Source organism: Dreissena polymorpha, chromosome 8, assembly GCF_020536995.1.
Source record: "Dreissena polymorpha isolate Duluth1 chromosome 8, UMN_Dpol_1.0, whole genome shotgun sequence".
NCBI lineage: Eukaryota > Metazoa > Mollusca > Bivalvia > Myida > Dreissenidae > Dreissena > Dreissena polymorpha.
The window spans coordinates 45,034,066-45,059,660 of record NC_068362.1 but is presented as its reverse complement, the minus strand read 5'-3'; the positions used below and the strand labels follow the sequence as shown (position 1 = coordinate 45,059,660).

At 33.8% G+C, this 25,595-nt stretch overlaps 1 protein-coding gene across 1 annotated transcript; it reads left to right on the top strand.

The window, feature by feature from the left end:
- Positions 1-386: 386 nt before the first annotated feature.
- On the top strand, positions 387-25,538 carry LOC127840492 (phosphatidylinositol transfer protein 3-like). The gene is made up of 5 exons (XM_052368910.1): positions 387-483; positions 22,123-22,240; positions 23,013-23,157; positions 23,544-23,721; positions 25,213-25,538. The coding sequence occupies exons 1-5, from the start codon at positions 387-389 to the stop codon at positions 25,536-25,538; spliced, it is 864 nt and encodes a 287-aa protein (XP_052224870.1).
- The last annotated feature ends 57 nt before the right edge of the window (positions 25,539-25,595 follow it).

Genomic DNA, 25,595 nt, shown 5'->3' with positions numbered 1-25,595 from the left:
TAACTTCTCGTCGGAAAATAAGGCATTGGAGGCAATAACCCACTTTCCGGACAAGGTGTTGGCTATGAAAATGTTGGCTGACTGTGCGGCTGTGGATTTTTCAACTGAGATTTGTTCAGCTGTTGTGGCTGTCTGGTGGTAGATAGCCATGGTCTTAAATAAGTTATGATCTTTTAGCGTGGCGGTCTCTTGCGTTAACCTGCTGACGATGTCTACCTCCCGTGTTATGAGACTCAACGACATGGTTCATTGCTGACATCGCTGATGCTGTGGAGTTCGGTCGCGCTGCCAGGAAGGTATAAGATGTCGGGGTTTGAGTTGCAGTTAGTGTTTGCATCGTTTAAAGTGATAACGATACCACTGTAAGCTTGGGCGCAAAAGTGGCTATGCGAACAGAGACAGCCACTGCGCTGGAAGCTCACCCACGTAAGGAACAGATACTCATGTCCGCTGCAACCGGCTGGGAAGTCAGATCCACTAGAAGTGAAACAGATGTCCTTCTCATTGTCGATGCCGTCACTTCTAAATAAACCACTGGTTTGCGAAGGTTACGGGGTCTCTTGAACAGAGATTATAGTACAAGACTAATAACCTGTGCAACGGGTTGTCGTAGTGAGCCTTGAATACAAGATTTATCCAATTTCAAACTTTTCCGAAGTAAAAATGTTTGCAAGCAATTAAAAATGCAAACGTATGCGTCTTTTGTATGGGATATATATTTGAAAATAATAAATCGAAAACATAATTGGTGGTCGATAATAAAACGTAATCTGATCATTTTGTCCATCGTATTAATATCATAAGGAACCGATTGTATCGACCGTTGTTTATTTTTATTACTGAGGCAAGTGGTGGCAAAATCGTCTGACGCAAGTACTAGCGTTTGACAAACTACTGGTCAATAAGAGTGAGTATTTCTATTTTTATTCAGAATCAGACATGAGTCGCTATTTAAAAAATGGTCAGTTAGCAATTTTTGATGAAGTGGACAAAGTGATTGAAATTTAAATATGATATTATAAAACAATGAACATAATTCACCTTTGGGGTTCAGAACGGTCGGTTGATGAATGTGGTTCTTTTCTTTCTTGTCTTTCTAAGACCACCGATAGCTTTTCTTAAATTTCTGCTTTACTACAGCGTTCCGCAATTATCTCGACTTTGTCTATCATGATTTTGTGCGACTCCATTGAACGATGTACGAACGACCCAGAAACACATGCATTAAAAAAAATTGAAGTGTCAAAAATACGTAAATTCCGTAAGCTGCCACACATTCTTGTTAGAAACACCCTCACAACGGGGTACGAGCGACCACAACCAACTGTAAATTATGTAATACAATATACAAGTGTCAACCCTTAACTATCTGTAATACAATATACCAGTTAAATGTCAAATCAATATATATATAAATGGTGTTGTTTGTTGGTTCTCAGTTCTTATTCAGATAAGCATATGTAATACCAAATAAATTCAGTATCAACTCAAATTTTATTTTTTTTAATGTGCGACTTATTTTAACGTATTCCTTCTGGTTTCTATAAAAAAGGGGGGAAAGGTTGTGCATAATACCAAATTAAAGATTCTCGCTATGTACACTTCTGATGTAAAATGGCCTACACGTAGTTTAAGGACTACATAAAGATGTGATTTCGGGTCAACTTTGTTTAGGGGTTGTTCACATTCAATTCGAAATGTTTCTCAAATAAACAAGCTGTGTCCATGAAATATCGTTTGATTCTTGATCAGAATTCATGATTTTTTTGGGAGTATACTAATTTTCCCGATGATTTCTCACAGTCTTCAGAAGATGTTGAATTTCGAAAATAAGGTAAATATTCTGGTCATTGTGGATTTACTGTCTCGTAGAACACATATTCATTTCTAGCTCTATTTGCATTTTTTAACCCTATCTAATTGTAATGAACAGACATTTTTAAATTATTTGGGATATTTCGAGAAATGATACAGTTTTCCACAGAATTGAATACAGAAAATCTGACGTTATGTCTGTCTGACGCAACCACACAATGAAAAACACTTACAGAAAGACAAACTTTGCAACATACGTTTTAACATATGTTTAGCCAGTTTTATTTAGTTTCATTAATCGTTTTACACCATTTCATTTCCTACATCACCAAGATTACCGTATCCAATTAAATGCCCAGTATGTTTATCATGCACTAAATCTTTTTCAAGTTTTGACAAACTTTGCATCATAAGTATCAACATATATTAATCCAGTTTTTATTTAGTTTCATTAAGCGTTTTACACCATTTTATTTCCTACATCACCAAGATTACAGTATCGAATTAAATGCCCAGTATGTTTATCATACACTAAATCTTCTTTAAGTTTTATTTCGTCAACAAAATGATCCACATAACTTCTACACTCTGTGCCAAAAAGTTGTCTTTTCACTGCTTCATCCTTCATCTAACATAGGACATATTTCTGCAGACCCAATTCAATCTTGAAGGATAATCAAATAATGGTAGTGTAAATGGTAAATTCACAAATTCATAAATGGTAAATTCAAAAGTGAAGTGCTCTTCACTTTCGGAGAGTATCATAGGCTGTTTCAGACTTATGTCGAATGTTCAGACAGACATCAACGAATGATCACCGGGTCCCCTGGACTATCTTTCTTCTTTGCAAAGAATACCTGCTGAACCTAGCTATCGGATGCGAGAACTTTCGCACAATTTTTCAAATTCACCATCGCTGATTTCAATCAGGTCTTTTATATCATGATTGTCAATTTCTAAAATTTTGATCCCATTTGTAGTTATTATTTGTCAAACTTACTCATTTACTTTCACAAATTTGCTTGTAAGGTTTTAATTTTGATTTTCAGTTCAATTGTAAGAATTTCATATGTTTCCTTCTCAATTTTTCCTGCTTTGCAATTAATAAAAGTGATTGTTGCAAGCTGTACACTTGTTTGATATTGATAACTTGTTATATTTCAATAATCGCCTAGTAAAACTACATTTCTATCCATTGGCATGTCCTGCGTTGATGTCAACTTCCTGTAAGCCAGAATTCGTGGTGTGTGTTAATTGACAACCCTGATCCCATTGGACCTAAACTTGCAAAAATTACAGCTTATGGCATCTTACGTATACATCAAATTTAAGTAGTCTTTCTTACAAAAAGCGTGTTAAATTCGATTTAAGTGTTGTAGCAGTCAATTCAATAAATCATTTGATACAGGAATGAATATCGGATGCACAAAGACAGGGCGAGAAAAATTATTTTAAATTCAATCGAGAGTTTTTTTGCTGGTATAATGGCTTGTGAGTATAACTGTAACAGTTGAATGGGCTGTCCCGATTGCTTCATAACGGAATGCTATAAAATGTCCTACAGTTTAAGTTCCTTAGAAAAGTCCGAGCAGATTTTTGTCTCCACATCAATTTCTAAAAGCCACATTCTTATTTGCGTATGTCTTTTGTAAGGAATGGATTTCATATGAGGACTTTGATTAGAATGATAACCACTTTTCATTCCCAGAAACTGTTTGGCTAGCAGAATCTGGTGTAGTTTTAGCGGTTAACTGGGGTTCATTTCCATCGTGGCTTTCCTCCTTCACCATTTTTCTCATTTATGACATTCTGAAAAAATACGACACAACTTTTTTTTAAACTACGCCAATAAAAGAGTAACATAATAATTGAATGAAAACTGAAAAAATGCATGTTCTTAGCAGTAGCATCTTAATGTGTGAGCTTTGGTTTACAGATTTCAAGCACATCAGAATATCATTATAACAGAGGCAAATAAATCATCCATGTGGGACATTACTAAGTGGTTTAACTTCAGAAACAAATTAAAAATTCATGCGGTGGAATTCCGATTATTTCTTAGACAATATTTATCAGAATTCAGACTTTCTCTGTAATTAAAAAACAAGTATATAAACGTCTTAGATATTCTAATTGTGTGCATTAATATTTTGGAAAAAACACTCTTAAAATATATATCAAAATAAAAGTGTTTCTCCTTGGATCATAAATGTATTAATTATAGATATATTTTTGCTAAACATTAAAATTCACATATAGTATTGATTGTCGCATACAAACGTATGTTCGGGAATGTTAATATTGATTATCTAAAACTGTAATCAACAAAACAGACACATGTATTATCAATTAAAAAATATATCTTAATATTGTAAGACTGTCGCATAGATTTCGTTCATAAAAATAACAGTTATTTTCTAAATAATAGTTATACATTGCAAAGCATACTGCACATAAATTTATTTTACGAAATGATTCGATAATCATAGCATAATAAAAATCAACAAAACAGACACATGTATTATCAATAAAAAATATATCTAAGTATTGTAAGACTGTCGCATAGCTTTCTATCACAAAAATAACAGTTATTTCTAGATAATTTGTTATACATTTCATAGCACTGGCTTAAACAAAAACATCATTTTTTTTTACCAAATGATTCGATAATCATAGGATATTCATAACATTTCATACGTATGAAAAACCGGTGGATAGTTTAAAATAACAGCTTGCGTATCTGTTATTTACATCTGATGTCTTTTAATTATTGTTCATCTTATTAATTTGATGCATGTTTTATGGTATTAAGTTTAACCCTATTTTTCCACGGGAATATAAAAGATAAAATCTGAGCATACACACGTTTTAGCTAAATATATATGATTATATGCGTAAATACTCAAGGTACAATTCAAACAAAGATAATTTCTGAATTATAGTTCGAGAATATTTCAAATTCCTATTTATCAAAATTATTGTTCAATCTATAAGCAGGCATGGATGCGTCTTTATGTATCTTTCTATCGAAACGTCAATATCATAAGACATGTATGTTCTAGAATACCATCCAATTAGTTGTGTGCAGTGTTTCTTTTCACTATTAAGAACTTTTTCAGAATACGATATGAACATGACAACAAGATCATAGTAGCTGGTCAACAAAATCTTGTAGCTGGTCAACATAAGACTGTACTTAGTTTCAGGCAATTTTTCTCAACAGCTTAATCGCCGAACAATTAGAGTTGAACAAGGAGGATGAAAAGTTCCTGGAAGAGATAATTACAGACTGTCAAAACAAACAACCACCTATATTCAAACATGGAAAGAGACCTTTCTTGATAACAGTTCACCGAATAAGGATAGACAAGGAAATTGTCAGTAAAGTTGTAAATTTGATACAATCTTTTGTAAAAGCACAAAGCGAAAAAAAAAACTTCTTACAAATTAAAATTTAAGAATTAATTTATGAAGTAATGAAAACAATAATGCATCTTGAAAAAAATACATGTGGCGCAAAACTAACTGAAATAAGTGACTTAGACAATAAAGTCCTGTACTACAGATCTAGTTACAATATCAAATATATGGCAATGAAACAATAAAAACTGAAACATAAGCCACTAAGGAACAGAGTTTTTAGGCAGCGTCAGCACTTACTAACCAGGTGCAAAACCGTACACACGTACTGATAAATTTCCAGTGTGATTATGATGGAGGAATCGAGTTAAACGCGAGAAGCCACGTGAAGATTTTTGTAAATGGTTTGTGAAATTTGAGCGTGTTGTCAGGGAAAAACAATTCACTGGACATGCCATTGCCTCAAAAGAGGAGATGTTTTTACAATTTTTAGTATTGCTTCGGCTAGGGCAATTTAACCCACAAGCATAGTAAAGATTGTTGACAGGACAGCTCCATAAACAAGTCTAATAGGAGGTTTGATAAGCATTTCAACTAAGCCTTAACTGAAGAAAATTTGGAATATGAATATGAAATCCTGTCCCTAGCGTCTCCAAGGATTTGATAATTTTTGTGTACAATAATTAGAGTGACACTCAAAGGAAAGAAAAGTAAATATTGCTTCAACGTTATAATGTATTACTTAAGATATCTGAATGTTCCTTAATGTTGAAACACATGCTTCTATATACATCCATTCACATCGCGAAACCCGTATGTGTTTAATTATGACACACTTTGTGTCCCATAACCACATCCCAGAGACATATTATTGTACATTTTGGGAATTATAACCGAAGTCTGCCAAATCTATTCAATCTATCTTAAGGGAGTTTGTTATTACCACTCTTTACACTTGTTTATGAAAATGTCAAATACGTAAAAAAATCACTAAAACCTCATACTTATGCAAGTAGACTTACAAACCAAAAAAACAGGTAAACATCTGAAAGCATTGTTGAATATAATTCCGGAAAATAATTATTTTAAAAAACCTAAGTGAAAGGCACTAAACTTGTCAAAAATCATTGGAGCGGAACGAGACTCAAACTTGATCTTTCAGTCATGTAGACTAACACACCAAATAGCAGGTAAATATCTGCACGCGTTTAGAAATAAAGAACGGACAACTGTAACCGTTGACAATATTTCCAAGGCCCATGATCTGCTTAAAAACAATGGACTGGAACGAAACAAGAACTTGATCTGTAACTCGGGCAAGTTTATTCACATACCACAATTCAGATACGATTCTCAGAACGTTACGCAGATAACTCATCAAATAAAATACCAGGCGGCCGGACAGGCGTGCATGCAAACGGACTGAACGGATGGACAGCCCGACTGCTATACCCACGCTACCGGGAGCACAAAAACATCCGTGTTTAAGCAACCACAAATCATGTTGTAGCAGAATTTTACCTTAGTTTACAGTTCCACAACTTAATGAAATTTCCTGCTCCTAGAGATCCCGGATTGGAACTACACTGCAAGCACAGTATTTATATTAGTTTTCCTTGTTAAAATAATTACTTTAAAGTATATTTGAACTTTGATATATCGCCCCATTGGTGCAAAAAGGTACCATGTGCTTTCTTATTACAATGTCACATGGTACCTTTTTGCACCAATGGGGCGATATGTTTTAGTAATTTCATTTAATGATATGTTTTAAATATATGAAGATATTTGAACAAGTCCGTTGTAACACTATTTTGACTTCCATTTGCACGAATGTCCATTGAATCAACATTAAGTTTGAAACAATCCGCTGTATCAAATTGTATGGCATCTATCTTGTATGGGAACTACCCAAACAACCGGTGTGCGCGCCTTGTTTTAGTTTTCATGCACATGCAATTATCATTGATGGATCCAATTCGACGTCTTAGCATTGCAAACCTAATCAAAACTCTTCATACAAATACGAAAAGCAAACTGTGTTAATCGAAATTTATTAGGAGACCGTGAACGAGTGATAACCCATTGCATTACTTGTACAAATAAGACACCTATAAGTTAACGAAAGATAGGGATATTTTTTGTATATCATTTCTTTATCATGAACACATATGGTTAGATCTTTCTTAAACAAATATTAATAGTGTTTTATGTACATTTAACATGTTTACCATACTTAATTAAACTCTAATGACAATAATTACATTATCCTAGTTACGTCAATAACGCAATTGTTGATTAGATCCGTACCCAGGCCGACACAAAACTTTAGAAAGGCTAATCTGACCAGAGTTGACTAAGTTGTATTAGGACTATTCTCCTCCCTTCATGGTATTGCCATTTAACAGTTGAAATACATTTATGTGTATTTATCATTAAAATACATTTGTTAAAATATTGGTATAGTAATTTGTATGGGTTCAATATATCTCAATTCACTGAAAACTTTGTTTTATGACGCAATGATATACGTTTAATTTATAATAGGTGCATTCACTAATGGTACCGGGACGTGTTATACCCCCGGAGTGAATCTCTAGACCTTAGAACCTGAATAAGATATTGCTTGCATTATTTTGTCACTCAGACTAACAAGTTCTAGTGTTGAACAAAAATACTAAATACTTAATAATTCATTGGTAAGAGGCGTTCCTTTCACGCTTTGATATTGAAAGATTATGCACCCTATATATTACAGTTCGACGTTCCAATCTTTATGTAATAGATTACCAGGTGCGGTGTTCCAATTACATCCTAACCAAATTGGTATGATGAATAATAAAACTAGTATTCTTGTTCAGCGACTTTGCGCTAAGTGTTTATTTATTGCTAAATGACGATTGCTGCAGAAACCGTCATTTCTTAATTCTTAAATGTTTCACAAACTACATCATATTGTGAGTACAATAAGCAACCTTATGAAATTATTACCGACCATATTGCCCAATGCATAAAGTTAAATGTAATAGTCAATATTACTGACAAGAAATTGCCATCACTTTACTGGATACCTAAATTACATAAGACGCCATATAAAAGTCGTTTTATCGCTAATTCAGTGTCTTGTACCAAACAATTATCAGTGTATCTTACATCTGCATTGAGTGCTATTAGATATCATATAGCTAAATTTTGTAATAAAGTTTATGAAAATAGTAATATTAACCTATTTTGGTCAATAAAAAACACCTTAGAAGTTATTGATAAAATTGAAAATAAAAAATATAAGGTGTCACAGGTAAGTACTTATGATTTTTCGACACTATATACAACGCTTCCTCACGCTTTAATAAAATCCAAACTTGTTTCTTTGATTGAAAAAACTTTTGCTAGAGAGAAATGTTTGTATCTAGCTTTAAACACTAAAACAGCTTTTTTTACTAATCAGATATTGGATAATTACATCATTTGGACTGGTCTTGACTTTTGTGCAGCACTTACTTTTCTTTTGGATAACTTGTTTGTTGAATTTAGTGGTAAAATATTTAAACAAATTATTTGCGTTTCTATGGGTACTAATTGTGCGCCACTTGTAGCTGACCTTGTTTTATATTGTTATGAAAGCGAATTTATGTTAGAATTATCTAAAACTAAGCAAGTAGATTTGATTAATTGTTTTAACCTTACTAGTAGGTACATTGATGACATACTTAATTTAGATAATCCATTATTTGAACAATATATTCACAAAATCTACCCAAAAGAACTAGTCTTAAATAGATCGTGTATATCCAATACAGACGCTGCGTATTTAGACTTACATTTAACTATAAATAATAATTTGATCAAAACTAGTTTATACGACAAACGGGACGATTTTAACTTTGAAATTGTGAATTTTCCGTTTCTAGATGGCAACATCCCTTAAGGACCTTCCTATGGTATTTACATTTCGCAGTTGGTACGTTATGCCAGAGCATGTTCGTGTATTAAAGATTTTAATGATCGTAATCTTATATTAACTAAAAACTTGCTGAAACAAGGCTTTTTGTATCATAACCTAAGAAATAAATTGGCTAGATTTTACTCTAAGTATGGTGATTTAATTTCAAAATATAATGTTTCTTTAAAATGGCATTTAAATAATGGAATCTCCCATCCATCATTTTACGGAGATGTTTTGAAGCGTGTCCGCAAATTAAAATATGTTAAACAAAATGTTCATATTAAACTTTCCAATTTAATTAACTTGTTTTTATCAAAAGGATACGATGCTTATGTACTTAAAAACACGTGTTTGATGGTTTTCGATTCACTATATCTTTCTTCCCTTAAAATTTGGAATCATTAGTGATATTATAGGCATTTTTCACTGTTGAATAAAATTGTGTCATTGTGTCGTATGAACAAATCTGCATGAATACTACATTATAGGCATTTTTCACTGTTGAATAAAATTGTGTCATTGTGCCGTATGAACAAATCTGCACGTAATCTACATTTGGACTCAAATCGTACATCAAATCATTTCTGTCTTCAGTTGTCAAAACACCTATATACTGTTTGATTCCAATAATGTCGCTTTAATGGAATTACCATTTTTATTTATTTCCTTCTTAATATTAAATCACCTAAACTTGTTTTATTAGTAGCACAGCCCCATTAATATTCATATCTAGGTCTGCCCTTGGAATTTGTTCACGTCATTATGTCATTATGGATTTTTGTGACGTCATACGACTGACTTTCCCAGTTGTAATCTACATGCATAGGTCATTGGGTTTATAACGTTCCATTTTATTTATATTTTCTCTTTCTTTGATAGGCGTTTCTTGTTTGATTTAATTATTTTTAATTTGTTTAGCAGTCACATAAACAACCAAGCTATGTAATATGGAATTTCCATTATTGCTGCTTCTTCCTGTATTTGCGCGATGATTATCTGAGATATTAACTCTTTGATTCTATATTCTCAAATCTTTTCTATAAAGAAGGAATGTAGTTGACAATTGTTAATAGTTTTATTTGATCGTTCGTCAAAAAGTTGTAATTCTGTTACTCTTGTATCTTCAATGCAATTGAGTAATTAAATAGTAATTAAATTGAATGCGTTTTAATTCCCTTTTATTATTGTTTAATTTGAGTTACAATGCTATGACGTTAAATTTTATTTACACTTAAATGTATTATGCATATTGCTGGGCCAAGTGTGAGGTTGAGCGCTCTATAACCAGGTTTAAACCCCCAATGCTTTGCATTGACCGTTCCAAGGCGATGACCCCAGCTTTATTCATATTTTGTGTTTATGTTGGTTTGTATTGTGCTGTTCTGTACTGTTTTGGCAATCGGTCACTTGCCTTAAATAAAGGACCAACTAATTGTTTTTAATGAAAATTCAATACTGCTCCAGCAGCTGGAGTTTCAATTCTTTATATTGTAGCTGTAAAGCACCGAAATCAAGTGTTTGTAAGCTCATAAATGACGCTCAACGCAAATTTTCTTTCATATGCGCTAATCACACCATTGACAAAGAACAAAGAAAAAATCGTAAAACAATTTATAAACAAGGCAGAAAAACAAGTGGAGTTCTCTTCATTTGTCGACTCAGGTCATGGTATCAGACAAGATAATTCATTTTTTTCAACTAAAATTGGTGACAAAGAGGGTAGATTGGTTTAAATGTTTAAGCTGATATTAAGAAAATACCATGAAGTGCAGATATATTACCAATCCCCTTATAAGATTTTGTATAGATATTTCTTTTGCTGTTGTAAATTAATATAAATTTAGCGCTGCCGGATTACCACAAAGAAAAATTCAAAAATAAAAAAAATATCTTCGGTCGCTTCAGTGGAAACTAACCACTATATTTTTTTACACCAAAACCAAGTTATGTTCACATTTAAGTTATACTTTCAATCAACAAATCCATGTGTCGAATCAGACCAACGAATACATTGTTATTTTTAATCAAGAATAATTTTAAGCGAAGCCAATAAAATAGATGGAATTTAGGCGTTGATTTGTGAAGACTTATATCATTTTGTCAAGAAATATTAACAAGATGTTAGTTGATATAATGTCGAGACAGTTGTACAGATACCTGAATGGAAACTTATTAATGTTAAAATCGCTTTAGAACTTCACTTAAAATTCACAGCTAATAACCCGTCCGTGTAAATTTGATAGAAGCTCTCAAAGTCGCTTAATCTGAATCATTTTAGAAAAATGCTGGGATCTTTTGTTTTAAGAAATTATTTTGGAACTGTTTTAGATTCGGTATGAATAAACTTCTTATGACAATACTGACACGTTTTAAAGGTTTAAAGGAAAAAGCTGAAAGCCTGTCCAAGTTGCTTTTATTGACGTTTTGAATCGCCTGCTTCTACGATAATCTCTGGAATTCATCGACACCAATCGGATAACCAGCGAAATGTAAATAAATAGACGTTTTACGGGCCAGATTTATTAACAGAGAACATAAATTTTGCTGTGAGTTGCAGAGAACATAAATATTGCTTCCAGTTGCAACGAACAGAAATATTGTTTCGTGTTGCAGAAAACAGATATTTTGTTGAGAGTGGAAGAGAACTCAATTTGCTTCGAGTATCAGAAAACTGAAAATTTGCTGTGAGTTACAGTGAACAGAAATATTGCTTCGAGTTGCAGAGAACATAAATATTGCTTCGAGTTGCAAAGAACAGAAATGTCACATCGACTTTTAGAGAACGGGAATGTTGCATCGAGTTACGGAGAACGAAAATGTTGCATCGATTTGTAGAGAACGGATATGTTGCATCGACTTGAAGAGAACGGAAATTTTGCATCGACTTGTAAATCGGTAAATAAGCAACTATTTAAAGTTAATATGATGGAATACTTTAATTTATGTCGGACTTAACCGCTCTTGGTAGTACATGTATATACGCCTCAGAACATCAATTCGTTGAAGACTTGGCGGTTAACAACGGAAAATCGTTAACCATTCATTACATTCCAAATTCACGTCAATCATATGCAAAACATTCTGTCATCGATTTCAATCATTTCATTTTCGATTGATTTGGGGTTTTATCATCGATTTTAATGTTAAGATTTAATTTTTTACAAGTTACCATGGCGACAATCGATGTTACCAAACCGTCATCGGTTGTATGCTTCTTCTCGAAATTAAATCAATGCCATTCAAATAAAATTTAAGTGCAAAAACAGTTAGCAATGTTAATATAACGTTGCCAAATAATGATGAGAAATTGGGTGAAATATTTGGGTTTTCGTTATGTACGAAATATTGACAAGTATATCAGTAGCGAGTATGCAAACATATCGTTTATCGTTTATTCTTATGACTTTATTCTTACGATAGAAATTAAAAAGGATAATATGTATATTCAAATAATGTATATATGCAATGTTAAGATAAAGTCTGAACAATTAGTAATGGGAGGTATTTACAAAACTAAGACCTGGTTAAGATTTATTTAAAGTAAGAAAGCAAACACACTCAGGGTGGGGTATAATTGGAATCAATAACATGGAAAGTCAGACCTGATTAAATCCAAATAAGAACACATTGAGTCCAGAGTCGGCATATAGATACGAGATTATAAGTAACACTCATGGTAAATAAACAGCACAGATGAAAAGGTCACCTATTGTCTGGGGTACAAAAGTTATAGTACTGACGAAAGTAACAGAATTACTCTATATCAATAAAAATGGATTAGTACCAATATATATTGATTAAATTTTAGTATATCCGCCAAGCAAGTGAATACATGAAAAAGTGTTCCTTCTAGAATATTCTGACGAATCAACCAATGAATAATAACCATACTAGCTGAGGACCAATCAAAAGTTTAAAAGAAAAATATGCAAATTAATTTGGGGACAAAATGGGGATGTTTGGAAGGAGAGCGGCACTCCGCGGTTGAGTTAGCGTTTAGACTTGGAGGTGTACGGATCGAGAAAGATACGATCATGTAGCTATCAGACTGTATTTGTATAACCGAAAATATTAAGTATGTTAGACATTAAATTGGACTAGAAACTGATACATGGTGTTGTTGAATATTTTATCCTATATTATGCAGAGAAACCGATATAATAGAGAGGGACCGACTTGTCCCATGCGTGACACGAGAAAATGGTAGTTAATGCAAATCTCGTCATCTTGGCAATTCGCGCATGACGAGATATCGAATGATAGGCTACACACCGGTAATTTAAGAGTAATAAACATTGCCAGTAACTATGTGTCGTCTATGAACTATGAACGATTACGGGACACAGGACGTTAAATGGTGCTCGTGAACCAAGGATTCGAACAAAGAAATACTACCACTTACAATTACGAAGCCATGGAAAACAACGCGAAGAAACTCCGTTTCGGCAACTTCTGTAACCAGTAACAACAACCGTGAGCCGGGAACAACGACATCAGACCGCACACATTCTGCAACTTCCGGTGAGTGACTGTTTTATTTCCTAACGCTTGTATCAAAATGGCAAATCAAATAATCCCTGAATTATTTCAAAATTTAAATGAACAAATTAAAGATGTTAAAACGGCCATAAGCACTCAGACTATTTCACAGGTGGTACAATCATTTGATGGAAATTCAAAAGAATTTAAACATTGGATTAAAAATGTAGAAAAATATGGAACACTTACTAATTTAGATGAGAATAAATTAAAATGTGTTGCTTACCAATCTAGTAAAGGGCTTGTTAGTGATTACATACATCGTTTTTTGACTGATGATCCGACAGGGACATGGACTGATTTAAAGGAACAGCTTAAATTAAGATTTGCAGAAATTCAAGACCCACAATACGCTTTCTCATTATTAAAGACGACTAAACAAAAGACCGACGAAAATGTTCAAATATACGCTGAGCGACTTTTATCTCTTGCGACTGACGCATACGAAAATATTGAAGGAAATTTAGACTATAAAGAAAAACAGTTAGTAGAAATTTTTATCGACGGATTATCAAACGATTATTTGAGACTTAAATTAATGCGCGAAAATCATGCAACGTTATCAAATGCTTTAAAAAGCGCTATACATGAGCAAAGTGTCAGAGCTAGGTTTGAGTTACGATCACAAATAAATGGACTTGATAACATTACGACCGATAATATTCAGACAGGTATCGATTATATTAGGTCATCTATTGTTTGCACATATTGTAAGAAACACGGTCATTCTATTGAAATCTGTCGCCGTAGGCAACGCGAAATAAGTGCATATACGGTAGGGCGGAAGGGTCATACGATAGATCAAAACGGTAACAGGCGCAAGAACGAATATGACAAAAATTGGAAAGATAAAATTGATTGTTGGAATTGTGGTAAATTAGGACACTTTAGTAGAGAATGTACTCAAAGAAAAACGTACATTAATCGAAAAAACTAGGAAATTCTTACCAAAAAGGGGTCTATGGTAAGAATGAAAAAGTCGAGACATATAATATCGCTTTGTGTGGTAGTCCAAATTCTTGTGTTATTTCAACAGGTGGTTATCAATTTAGGAGCTTGGTAGACTCGGGCGCTCAAGTCAGCATCGTGAGTAAACGTACTTATGATATGTTAAAACAAAAACCCGCACTGATATTTCAAAAAGTAAATCTAAAGTCGGTAAATGGAAATTCATTACATGTCCACGGAAGTGTAAAATTGAGATTCAAAATAGGGAGCATATATAAAGAGCACATGTTTTTTGTAGTAAGTAACGTTAATAGAAATGTTATTTTAGGAAGAGACTTTTTACAAGATAATGGTGTCCGTTTATACTTTGATTTAGGATGTTTGAGGATTGATAACTGTTATGTACCTCTAGAAGAAGATGTATATCTTTCAACGATAGCGAGATTAACTAGACATACTGTGTTAAAACCACAAACTGCATATAGACTCTTTGCTCAAGCTAAAAGAAACTGCATACGTTCAAATACGAATTATGAATTCAATGGAATAAGCAATTCTTTCTTTGATAATGAACCCGGTTTAACAATTGTTAATTCAGTCGTCAAGACAACGCGTGATAGACAATTTCCCATTTTAATTATAAACAATACGCACAAAACAATAAGGCTTAGACGACACTGTGCCATAGGGCGAATAAATTCGGTAAATGATAATGAAATATGCTCAGTACAAGAAGTTATTAAAAATAATCAGCCGAAATCAGGTTTATCTAAAGATGAAATCTTATCAGATTTACGTGTAGATGAAAATCAAAAAGAAAATATTCTACCGATACTCTTAAAACACAGAACTCTCTTCGCAAGAAATAATTTAGAATTAACACAAACTTCAGCGATAGAATTTACCATAGATACAGGGGATCATCCGCCCATTAAATTAAGGCCGTATCGAACACCATTAAACAATAAGGTATTCATAGATAAAGCCATCGACGAAATGCTAGACGCAAACATAATAAGTCCGTCAAGAAGTCCGTGGAGCTTCCCTATTGTTTTAGTAGATAAAAAGAAAAATAACCATGACTCAAACAAAGATAATAAAGACGAGAAAAGGTTTTGTGTTGATTTTAGACAATTAAACAAAATTACAAAACCAATTGCCTATCAATTACCATTAATAGATGATATATTGGCGTTATTAGGTAAAAGTAAATATTTCACCAGTTTAGATTTGATATCGGGATATTGGCAAATACCTATAAAGGAAGAAGACAGAGAAAAAACGGCTTTCGCTTCGGGATTCAGGGGTCTATTTCAATTTAATGTTATGCCCTTCGGTGCCTCCTCCGCCGGTGCTATATTTCAAGAATTGGCTAATAAAGTACTCAAAGGTTGTGAGAGCTTCGCTGTGGCGTATCTAGACGATATTTTAATATTTTCACCTGACTTGCAATCTCATTTATCACACGTAGATACAGTACTACAGAGTCTCAGTAAACATAACCTAAAGCTAAAACTATCAAAATGTCAATTCTTACAAAGAGAGACTAGATACCTAGGCTTCATCATAGATCAAAACGGTATACGGCCGGATCCGTTAAAAGTAGAAGCGATCCGACAATTCCCCAGGCCAAAGTGCGTGCGCGATGTACGATCCATCTTAGGTGCTGCAGGATTTTATAGGAGATTCTGTCCGTCGTATTCAGAAGTAGTCGAGCCACTCATTAATCTCACGAGAAAGAATGTCCCATTTAAATGGTCAAAACAATGCGAAGATAGTTTCCTACAATTAAAAGACTCATTTACGCAAATCCCTTATCTTTCATACCCTGATCCAAAAAAAGGTTATATTCTGTATACGGATGCATCTGATAAATGCAGTGTTTTAGTTAATAAAAAAGGTCTGCGGTTAGAGATTTGTCACGTCTATTTGACGTGGTGGCCATGTCGGCCGCCGCGCTGTAAAATTGTACTTCATGAACATTAGAAGCGTTGTGTTAGAAATTATTAAACAGAAATAAATCTCGATGAAAACAGAAATGAACTTTGTTTGTTACTGTGTGTTCTCCACGAACAATGTGTAATTACGCGACAACGTTTTGTAAAACTTAGTGCCAGGGTTATGAGATCTAAAACGACACCATTTGTCCACTTGACAGTACATTTCATAGTTGTGTTGATGAAAACGAATGCATTTTAAAGAGTTATATTTCTTAATGCATGTTATCAAATGGTAAAATTAGTTAATGTTTCCATAAAACAGACGAAAATTTGCGTGTTTTTTTTCAGTTTTATCATAGCATCACAATATATTGTATTGATATGTGAATCGCTTGCTGAAATAGTACTGATTAGACCATCTGTAAGCCGTAATTGCACGCAAGAGCTTGGGTATAATTTTTGGAAGGAAGCAACATTTAGCCGCACGCGATAGTTTTTACGAGCGCTGGGTGAAAGATTTACGTAAGCACGTGATTAAAAATTCTAACCTTACATGTAAATGTCTATCTGGTGCATATAATTTAGGGGTTCTTCCATTTATAGAATAAAGGCGCTTAAGAACATTAAGATATTTAGATCAAGCAGCATTGGCGTAGGGTCATCTGGACGAGGATATACGAGCAAAGCCAACGCCTCAGCGCACGTGCACCTTGCTCTTTTATCACCTCGTGTTGTTGTTGTTTATCAGCTGAGCGTCAAGGCTGAGCCTTTATGAAAGCCATTCTCCCCGTCGTTCGTCGTCCGTGAACTGTTCATTTAGTGAAATCGGGAAACTTCCCTGTTCTTTCATTTTGCGCCACACCTGATATATCACACAACATTAGGACAGTAACCTGGTATTCTTTATTTATCAAGCCTCTTAATTTATATTTTCCTGATGTTGCGTTGCCTTATATATATATTTATATATCAATATAAAGAAGTGAAACTCCAGCTGCTGGAGCAGTATTGAATTTTCATTAAAAACAATTAGTTGGTCCTTTATTTAAGGCAAGTGACCGATTGCCCAAACAGTACAAACAGCACAATACAGCACAATACAAACCAACATAAACACAAAGTATGAATAAAGCTGGGGTCACCGCCTTGGAACGTTCAATGCAAAGCATTGGGGGTTTAAACCGGTTATAGAGCGCTCAACCTCACACTTGGCCCAACAATATTCATAATACATTTAAGTGTAAATAAAATTTAACGTCATAGCATTGTAACTCAAATCAAACAATAATAAAAGGGAATTAAAACGCATTCAATTTAATTACAATTTAATTACTCAATGGTATTGAAGATACCAGAGCAACAGAGTTACAAGTTTTTGACGAACGATAAAATTAAACTACAAACAAGTGTCAACTACATTCCTTCTTTATAGAAAAAGATTTAAAAATATAGCGTCATTGAGTTAATATTTCAGAAAATCATCGCACAAAAACAGGAAGAAGCAGCAATAATGGGTGTAAAAATTCCATTTTACATTGCTCGGTTGTTTATGTGACTGCTTAAAATTAAATTAATAATAATTAAATCAAAAAAGAAACGCCTATCAGAGAGAAAATATAAATAAAATTGAACGTTATAAACCCAATGACCTATGCATGTAGCTTACAAGTACCCAGGAACAGAGAAAGAGATATGACGTAATTGACAGGCGAAGACACAATGACGTGAAAAAAATCCAGGGGCGGTACTGTAAAGTAATAATAAAACTATTAATGGGGGGCTACTGCAAAATTGTACTACTAATAAAACAAGTTTAGTTGATTAAACATTAAGAATCAAATATATAAAAATAGTAATTCCATTAAATCGACATTATTGGAATCAAACAAGTCAACAGGAAGTTGTTGTATCAGTTAATGTTTTGAAGTAGTTCATATTACTTGGAATCAGCTACACATTTTTTTTGTAAAATAGAATCAGATTGAAAAAAAACAACAATTCGATATCAATATTTAATATATTTTCAACAACAAAGAGCAAAAAAAGCAAAACAACAACAACATATTTTTCAAATCTAGTGTGCAAGACGCGATTATTATCACGTCAAACATCGTATTTGTGCCCGCTAAAAATGCAGCGTCGTGGCATTATATTTCCGTATTTTTTAAAGTGGGGACGTAGAGGTATGATTAACAGAAACAAATGATTACTGCCCTATCGTTGTGTAAACGGAAAGCCTCATACGTGTCATATTTTGTAACATTTTAAAGTAGCCCTGTAATGTTAATATCCAATTACAGCCAAAATTTAATATCTGCAAGAGAATCACTAATATTTGTGAACATTGGACAAGAAAATTGATCTAAATTGTTCGTTGTGTAAATCCCAAGTTATTATCCTGACGGCAAATGCGTATAATTCATCTCCAAGTTACACAAGCAGAGCAAAGACGCTGCTGTTATGACGCGTGTTACTCGAAATAGGAAAACGGCTCGGACAGACTGGTCGTTGAATTACCATACACTAAATCAGAATTATGCAGTAGAATAGCAAATAAAAGCGTATCGTTAATTGCAGAAGATACATAGTATGACGCAACTCAAGTAATATTGTCGCTTTTACGCAGTGACATTGAACACTCGGATTCTATAAGTCACACTGAAGGAATTAATATGAAGTAGTTGGTGCTTTGTGTAAACATATCTTTCGACGTGCTTTAGAGGCATACTGGTATGTAAAACGCTTTGAAGTTCATAATGTTTATATTATTTGCTTTTTATACTTGAGATCAGTGGTTGTTTCATCACAGTTCGCTTTTCGTTCGATTTACGGCAACTACACAACGAATTAATAAGGCTGCATAAACTTGCGCATTAAATTTTATTGTTATACAAGCTATTATAGATGAACATTTACTAATAACAGCCGAATCTTAAATAAGATATTTTCTGGAAAAAATGAAAGTGAGCGATAAAGAACACTTTAAAGGGAGATATTTTTGTGTGATTGCTAAATTTTAGCGAATATAAGGATAGAAAGAAGTAAGTATTCGTACTGTGTTCATGTTTATATATAGTCACAAGTTTTTTAAATAGATTGGAAACATTAATAAATGAACAAGTGAAAGCTAGTTTTCCTTTAACATCGAAATTGTTCACAAGTTCGAATATTAACATACGACCAATAGAATATATCCGTACTGTCCTAGATTTTGGGGGTTAAAACCCATCTGACCCATTTAAAATCTTTTCAAAATCACAAACCGTATCAACTTTAATTATTCAAGCGAAACTGCCAGAGGTCGATTTACTTTGCTAAGTTGTTTATATCTACGAAACCGATGATATTTTTAAAAACATTTTGTAAATTACACTTAATGTGTTTGTGTTATCGGATAATGAATACAGATGGTACATGTATATCAACCCGATATATATATATATATATATATATATATATATATATATATATATATATATATATATATCACTTCAAACAGATTAAAGGGTATACAATTGAAATGAGATGTGTGTTTAAGACTTCTAAAGATATACAATATTTACACTTTATCGATAAACATTTAACATTAACTGGTGTGTCATTGTAAAAATTTGTGATAGAGTACATACGGAGTTTCAAAGTGACGCGTTTCTTCAAAATCGAGTACTTCAATTATGTATATCTATACGTTGTGATATAAGTTTCTTACTGATCAAGCGTCATAGATAGTACTAATATTTCTATGTGTATGGATACAATCAAGCTGATATACAATACAATGTTGGTGTAGGCCTATATGCATAAAAGGTAAGTTTACATGTATCGTGTTCTTTTTAAAGATGTGCATTATCGTAATTTTGGATATGATGAAAATTCATACACTAGTGCCACTGTTGCCATTGTATTTATCACCACGATCATATAAATAGCGTCATATCACGCTACGTGGGTGTTTGTACGACAATGCTGTCGTACTCTTGCTGCTACTGCTGCTGTAGTTTCTGCTCCTTTTACTAGGAATATGTGATCCAAACATTTTAAAACTGAATTTCTTACGCATTGTGAAACTTAACAAGTAAAGGAAGACCGACAAGTAATTGTTTCTAATGCGTTTTATTATTTGAAGCTGATCATATAAACGTGAATAATTAAACAAAGTAAACACAAATGTGTGAAAAAGACATTCGGTGTTGAAATCAATATCATTACGGTAATATGGACGAAATGTCATGATTATATATATATTAAGCTGTATCTAATGGAGAACGCTCCTATATGTTATCGAAACTCTCATCCTAGGCCATAAACACTCACAATCAACGAATATTTCGAAATATATTTCGAAAAATAAAGTTAATACATAAACAATCAATGTTCCTTATAGCAATAGCAACATTTCAATTCGTTGAATCAAATTTGAATTCAAGTTTTTTAAAGTACACAATTTAGCATTAACTACCGGTATATCAATTTTCAGAAACAGTACTTTTAGTACTTATATATATAAGTTTTATTAATCGATATATTGACGAAGACATGAATTAAAGTTATGCATCCATATTATACAGATATATACAGGTGTCACGTAATATGAATCACAAGTCTGAATGTAAAGTTAAAGTTCTTTATTTAAGATAAACAAATAATTTCAAAACCAAAGTAAATAACAAAATAAATACTTCCTAAGAGAAGGCAAGCGTAGAATATTTCTGTTTGACTGTGTATTTATAGTAACCGTTCGGTACTCAATTACTTCGTCGTGACTCTCGCCTGTCAGGGTGGTTCGCCGCTCTTGGACAGGTAACATATTATCCTGACGGATTTTATGTCTCTTTCCGCGCGGGTTTCCAATTGAATAGACATCCCCAATTTGTTTTCCACACCTGAATACATCTCGGGACGTCGCCTCTCCCTGACTTATGTATGTGTAATTGTTTCTATGCATTTAACAAGCCACGATACTTTTAGGTATTACGTAGAAGAAACCTAATTCTATGTTATGACATGTTACTTGCTTTGTTTTCGTTTGGTATCTTCATTACTAACCACCTTTACTTTGTTAGAGTGTAGTTATTTATGATTTGGTATGTTTCTTGCCTCTGTATTATAATTTGATTAAAAAATTACTAACCCTAAAATAATTACAATTTGATTATAAAATAATTTAACCCTAATATAATTTTCTGTGTTACGTCACACAGGTATATATTACATTGTAGTTAAGTCCATATTTACTTACGAAAAGTGTTAACCATTTTTACAGAAGATTGTTCAATCGAACGTTGTCTTGATTCAGTAAACTCCAATTTATATATCACCGATGTAGTTTTGATTCACATATGCACATTAAAGGGCATTAATTCAGTAAATATTAAGAAAATTAATCATTTCATCCTATTGCATCTGTGAGCGATTTATTCAAATATATTTGTACTTTGAAATGTAGGGGCCCATGTTCTGCTACTTAATTAATTTGAACATTCAACAAAAGCATTATATCTAATCAATACAGATGTATTGTCATTGCACTTGAAATGAGATTGACTTGCTATAGCACGATACTGTTTCCTACAGCTGACAGCGCAGTTAGTATGTCGGATGGTGAAGACGCTGCGCAGATTAAGGAAATCTGGGGTCACCTCGAAGGCTACGAACACGATCCTGATGACCCGGACTTCCTGTCAGAACAAACGTGAGATTCGCCTTTCAATCTTATATCTTATAAGCATCTTATATATATATATATATATATATATATATATATATATATATATATATATATATATATATATATATATATATATATATATATATATATAGTATATTAAAGATGTAATTGTATGACGAATCACATTTACAATCAATGAGTCCTGACCCAGAGTGGATTATAGTTTTTCCCTCCATCCGTGACGTTTCATGTGCGTCCGTATTTCTGCAAGTCCGTGCGCAAGGGAGGTAATCGCGATATATAGAAATGTACTGACGATACTTGAAACGTGGTATACCGATACTCATAAAAAGCAAAGCTCGGATTATACTTTACACTTTTTGTTTCACCAGAGGTCGCCCGACCGGTAGACATTCTAAATATATAACGCAATTTTAAATAAGTTTATACGTACGCAATTGCCAATATACATGGTATACGATTCAGCCATAGGAGTCCAATATGTCTGTGTGTCAATGCCTTTCCGTTTCATCTGTTACTCTATCTGTCTCAATAAAACTGAATTAACTATCAAAGTACACATAATAAGAATGGATCCTGCCTTTTCTCAGAACGTACTGAATATTCTATTACAAAGCTTGGTAATAATTAGGTTATTACACGACCGATAGTGGTATTGCGTGAATTTTTCGTTAAAGCCTTCGTCTTGCTAACTCTTTTTTTATTGATTATTAAAAACAAATTCATGAATATGCTGAAAAAATGCATTACAACGTTTTTTTGCGTCCGGTTGCAGATTACGCCGCTACTTGATAGCACGTGACTGGGACGTGTCTGCTTCCGAGAAGCAGTTAAAGGATACTCTTCAATGGAGGCGGGAAACCAAACCACAACATGTCGTCTGCGCGTTCTGTCAGAAAACACCCGGCGGTCATGCCATGGTAACCGAGGAAGACGAAGTCAAAATTTAGTTGCGGTCAAAGAACATAACTAATACTTTGCTCTATGGGGAACGATTTCACAGCACGCCTGTTGTAAAAAGTCGATAATAGGTACCGGTAAACAAGATTGGGTATTGAGAGAGAGTAACAAACGTTTCCATACCGCAACCGTTTGGTAGTTTGCTGTGGCGATTTACTAAGAATCTAACCATGCATGAATAAATCATTTAATAGAGAACTAATATTGGTTGAGCACCAGTTTAGCAAATAAATATATGCGATTCAAATCGTTTAATGTACAAAAATGTAAATATAACTTCCGCATAGTATTTTACGCACATGCATTAAGTCCTGATTTCCCAGAGCGAGGCTCATTTATATTTCAGCGCCAGGTGGGCTTCGACAAGTCTGGTTGGTCCGTCATTAACTCGTGTTTTGCACAGTGCTGCACTCAACACCAGCCGGTCGACAGCGCGATTCAGCACCTCGTATACCTGCTCGAAAACGCCGAGCGGGCATCCAAGCATGGCACTTACAGCTTCGTCTGGGTCATTGACTTTAAAGGTAGTCAGGCTATTTAAAGATAGTGACATACTTTAAAGATATTAAACTACACAGACAAGCCTGGGATGACACTTTACGCACATGCATTTAGCCCATTTTACCCAGAACGAGGCTTATGGGTTTATGATAAAGGGCCCTGTTTGGCAAAATGAATTAAAATATTGATATTCTTGAAGAGATAGTCTAAATATCTTCCGAAATATCATCTAAAAACCGTGGGTCACAAGCTCATATACTTTTAATATATGCCGTTTTGTGTAAACAAACTATTGATTGTCAAAATAATTACGCTTTTGCGTATAAATGTTGCCGACGTCACAGCATGTAGCTGACGTTATTTACTTTGTTTGACGATCTGCGCTTAAATATTTTTAATTCAAAATCAGCACAAACAGTAATGTATATTTAAATATAATCTTATATAATTGAAAACAGAATGTTTTTAATATATTAAATCAAAACAAAATAACACTCGTTACTACTGCTAACAACTAAGATAAAATTGAATGTTCGTGTATTTATAATCAGCATTCGAAATGTGAATAATAACAAGCAAATTCGTTGAATTGATATCCCCCGTCAATATGCTTTTAGACACAAAAGTATTATATTTGACACTCAAAAAAGAATTTGTTCAAAATACAAAGAGCTATTACTCCGTTATTAACAAATGGTGTGAAATGCCATTTGGCAAGCGTCATCCTCTTATCCATATATATACTCATACCAAGTTTCAATGAAATCAGCCGAAGCACTTCCAAGATATGGCTCCAGACACACAAACATTTTTTTTCAAGATACAAAGAGCCATAACTCCGTTATGAACAGATGGTGTACAATGCCGTTTGGCGAACATCATCCTTTTATCCATATATAAAATCATACCAAGTTTCAATGAAATCCACCAAAGCACTTCCAAGATATGGCTCCTGACAGATTGACGGAAAGACCGACGGACGGACGGACAGACGGACGGACGGACAACGCCAAAACAATATCCCTCCGCCTATGGCGAGGGATAATAAAGCGTTTTTAACGCGTTCCATCGATGGTTTAGTAAAAAAACGTGTTGGACCGTAAATACGTTCAACAACCTTTTAAATGTGGTATGTGGTAACCAGTTATCCTTTTCATTGAGAGGTTTAGAAGTCAGAAAAACATATTTAATCTTTTCAGTATTGCTAAAGCTATTTGAAATAATCCAAAATAGTAATGTGTTTACAATTAATTCATTTGCTAACATTGTTCAACCAACAAATTAATTTAAAACATCGAACTCTGAACGATCCCTTAATTCAGAAAGTTTGCCCAATATGATAGGCATATAATGTTCTTGATTCATAAAAGTTCGAAAGAAATCTCGGTAAATATGAGCTTTCACAGCTTCGCCGAAGATAACGGTTGTTAACTTACATTAAACATACCTTTTGTTCTGTATTAACTGAAATTAGTTGACGAAACAATTATAATCACCAGTTATTTCTCCTGCAGGTATGAAGATAACGTCATGTAACCCGAGGCTAGCGTTAGCGGTAGAGCACATAGTCTCAAATCACTACCCGGAGCGCCTGAGAGCGTGCGTCGTCGTCAACCACAGAATGCTCTTTCAGACGTTCTGGGTCGCCGTCTGCGGCGTCATTCACGCGCGAACGGCCGCAAAGCTGCACATACATCGCCACTTCCACAAGGTAGAGGAGGACTTTACCGAACTGTTTCCGGATGAGCTCAAGTGGTGGTTGTTGGATGAAATCCGGTTGAACAAGTCCCATCCACTTCCGGAGTCGCAGAAGACATTCTGGAAGGGCTTTTCCAGTTAAGAAGGTCACGATCCCCGTGGTTGCGACTCATACATTCGAGAACACGTGGACAATTTC

Coding starts and splice junctions, on each gene's coding strand:
- LOC127840492 (XM_052368910.1), top strand. CDS start 387: ATGCGAACAGAGACAGCCACTGCGCTGGAAGCTCACCCACGTAAGGAA. Junction 22,241..23,012: donor GACTTCCTGTCAGAACAAAC/GTGAGATTCGCC, acceptor GTCCGGTTGCAG/ATTACGCCGCTACTTGATAG. Junction 23,158..23,543: donor CACCCGGCGGTCATGCCATG/GTAACCGAGGAA, acceptor TTTATATTTCAG/CGCCAGGTGGGCTTCGACAA.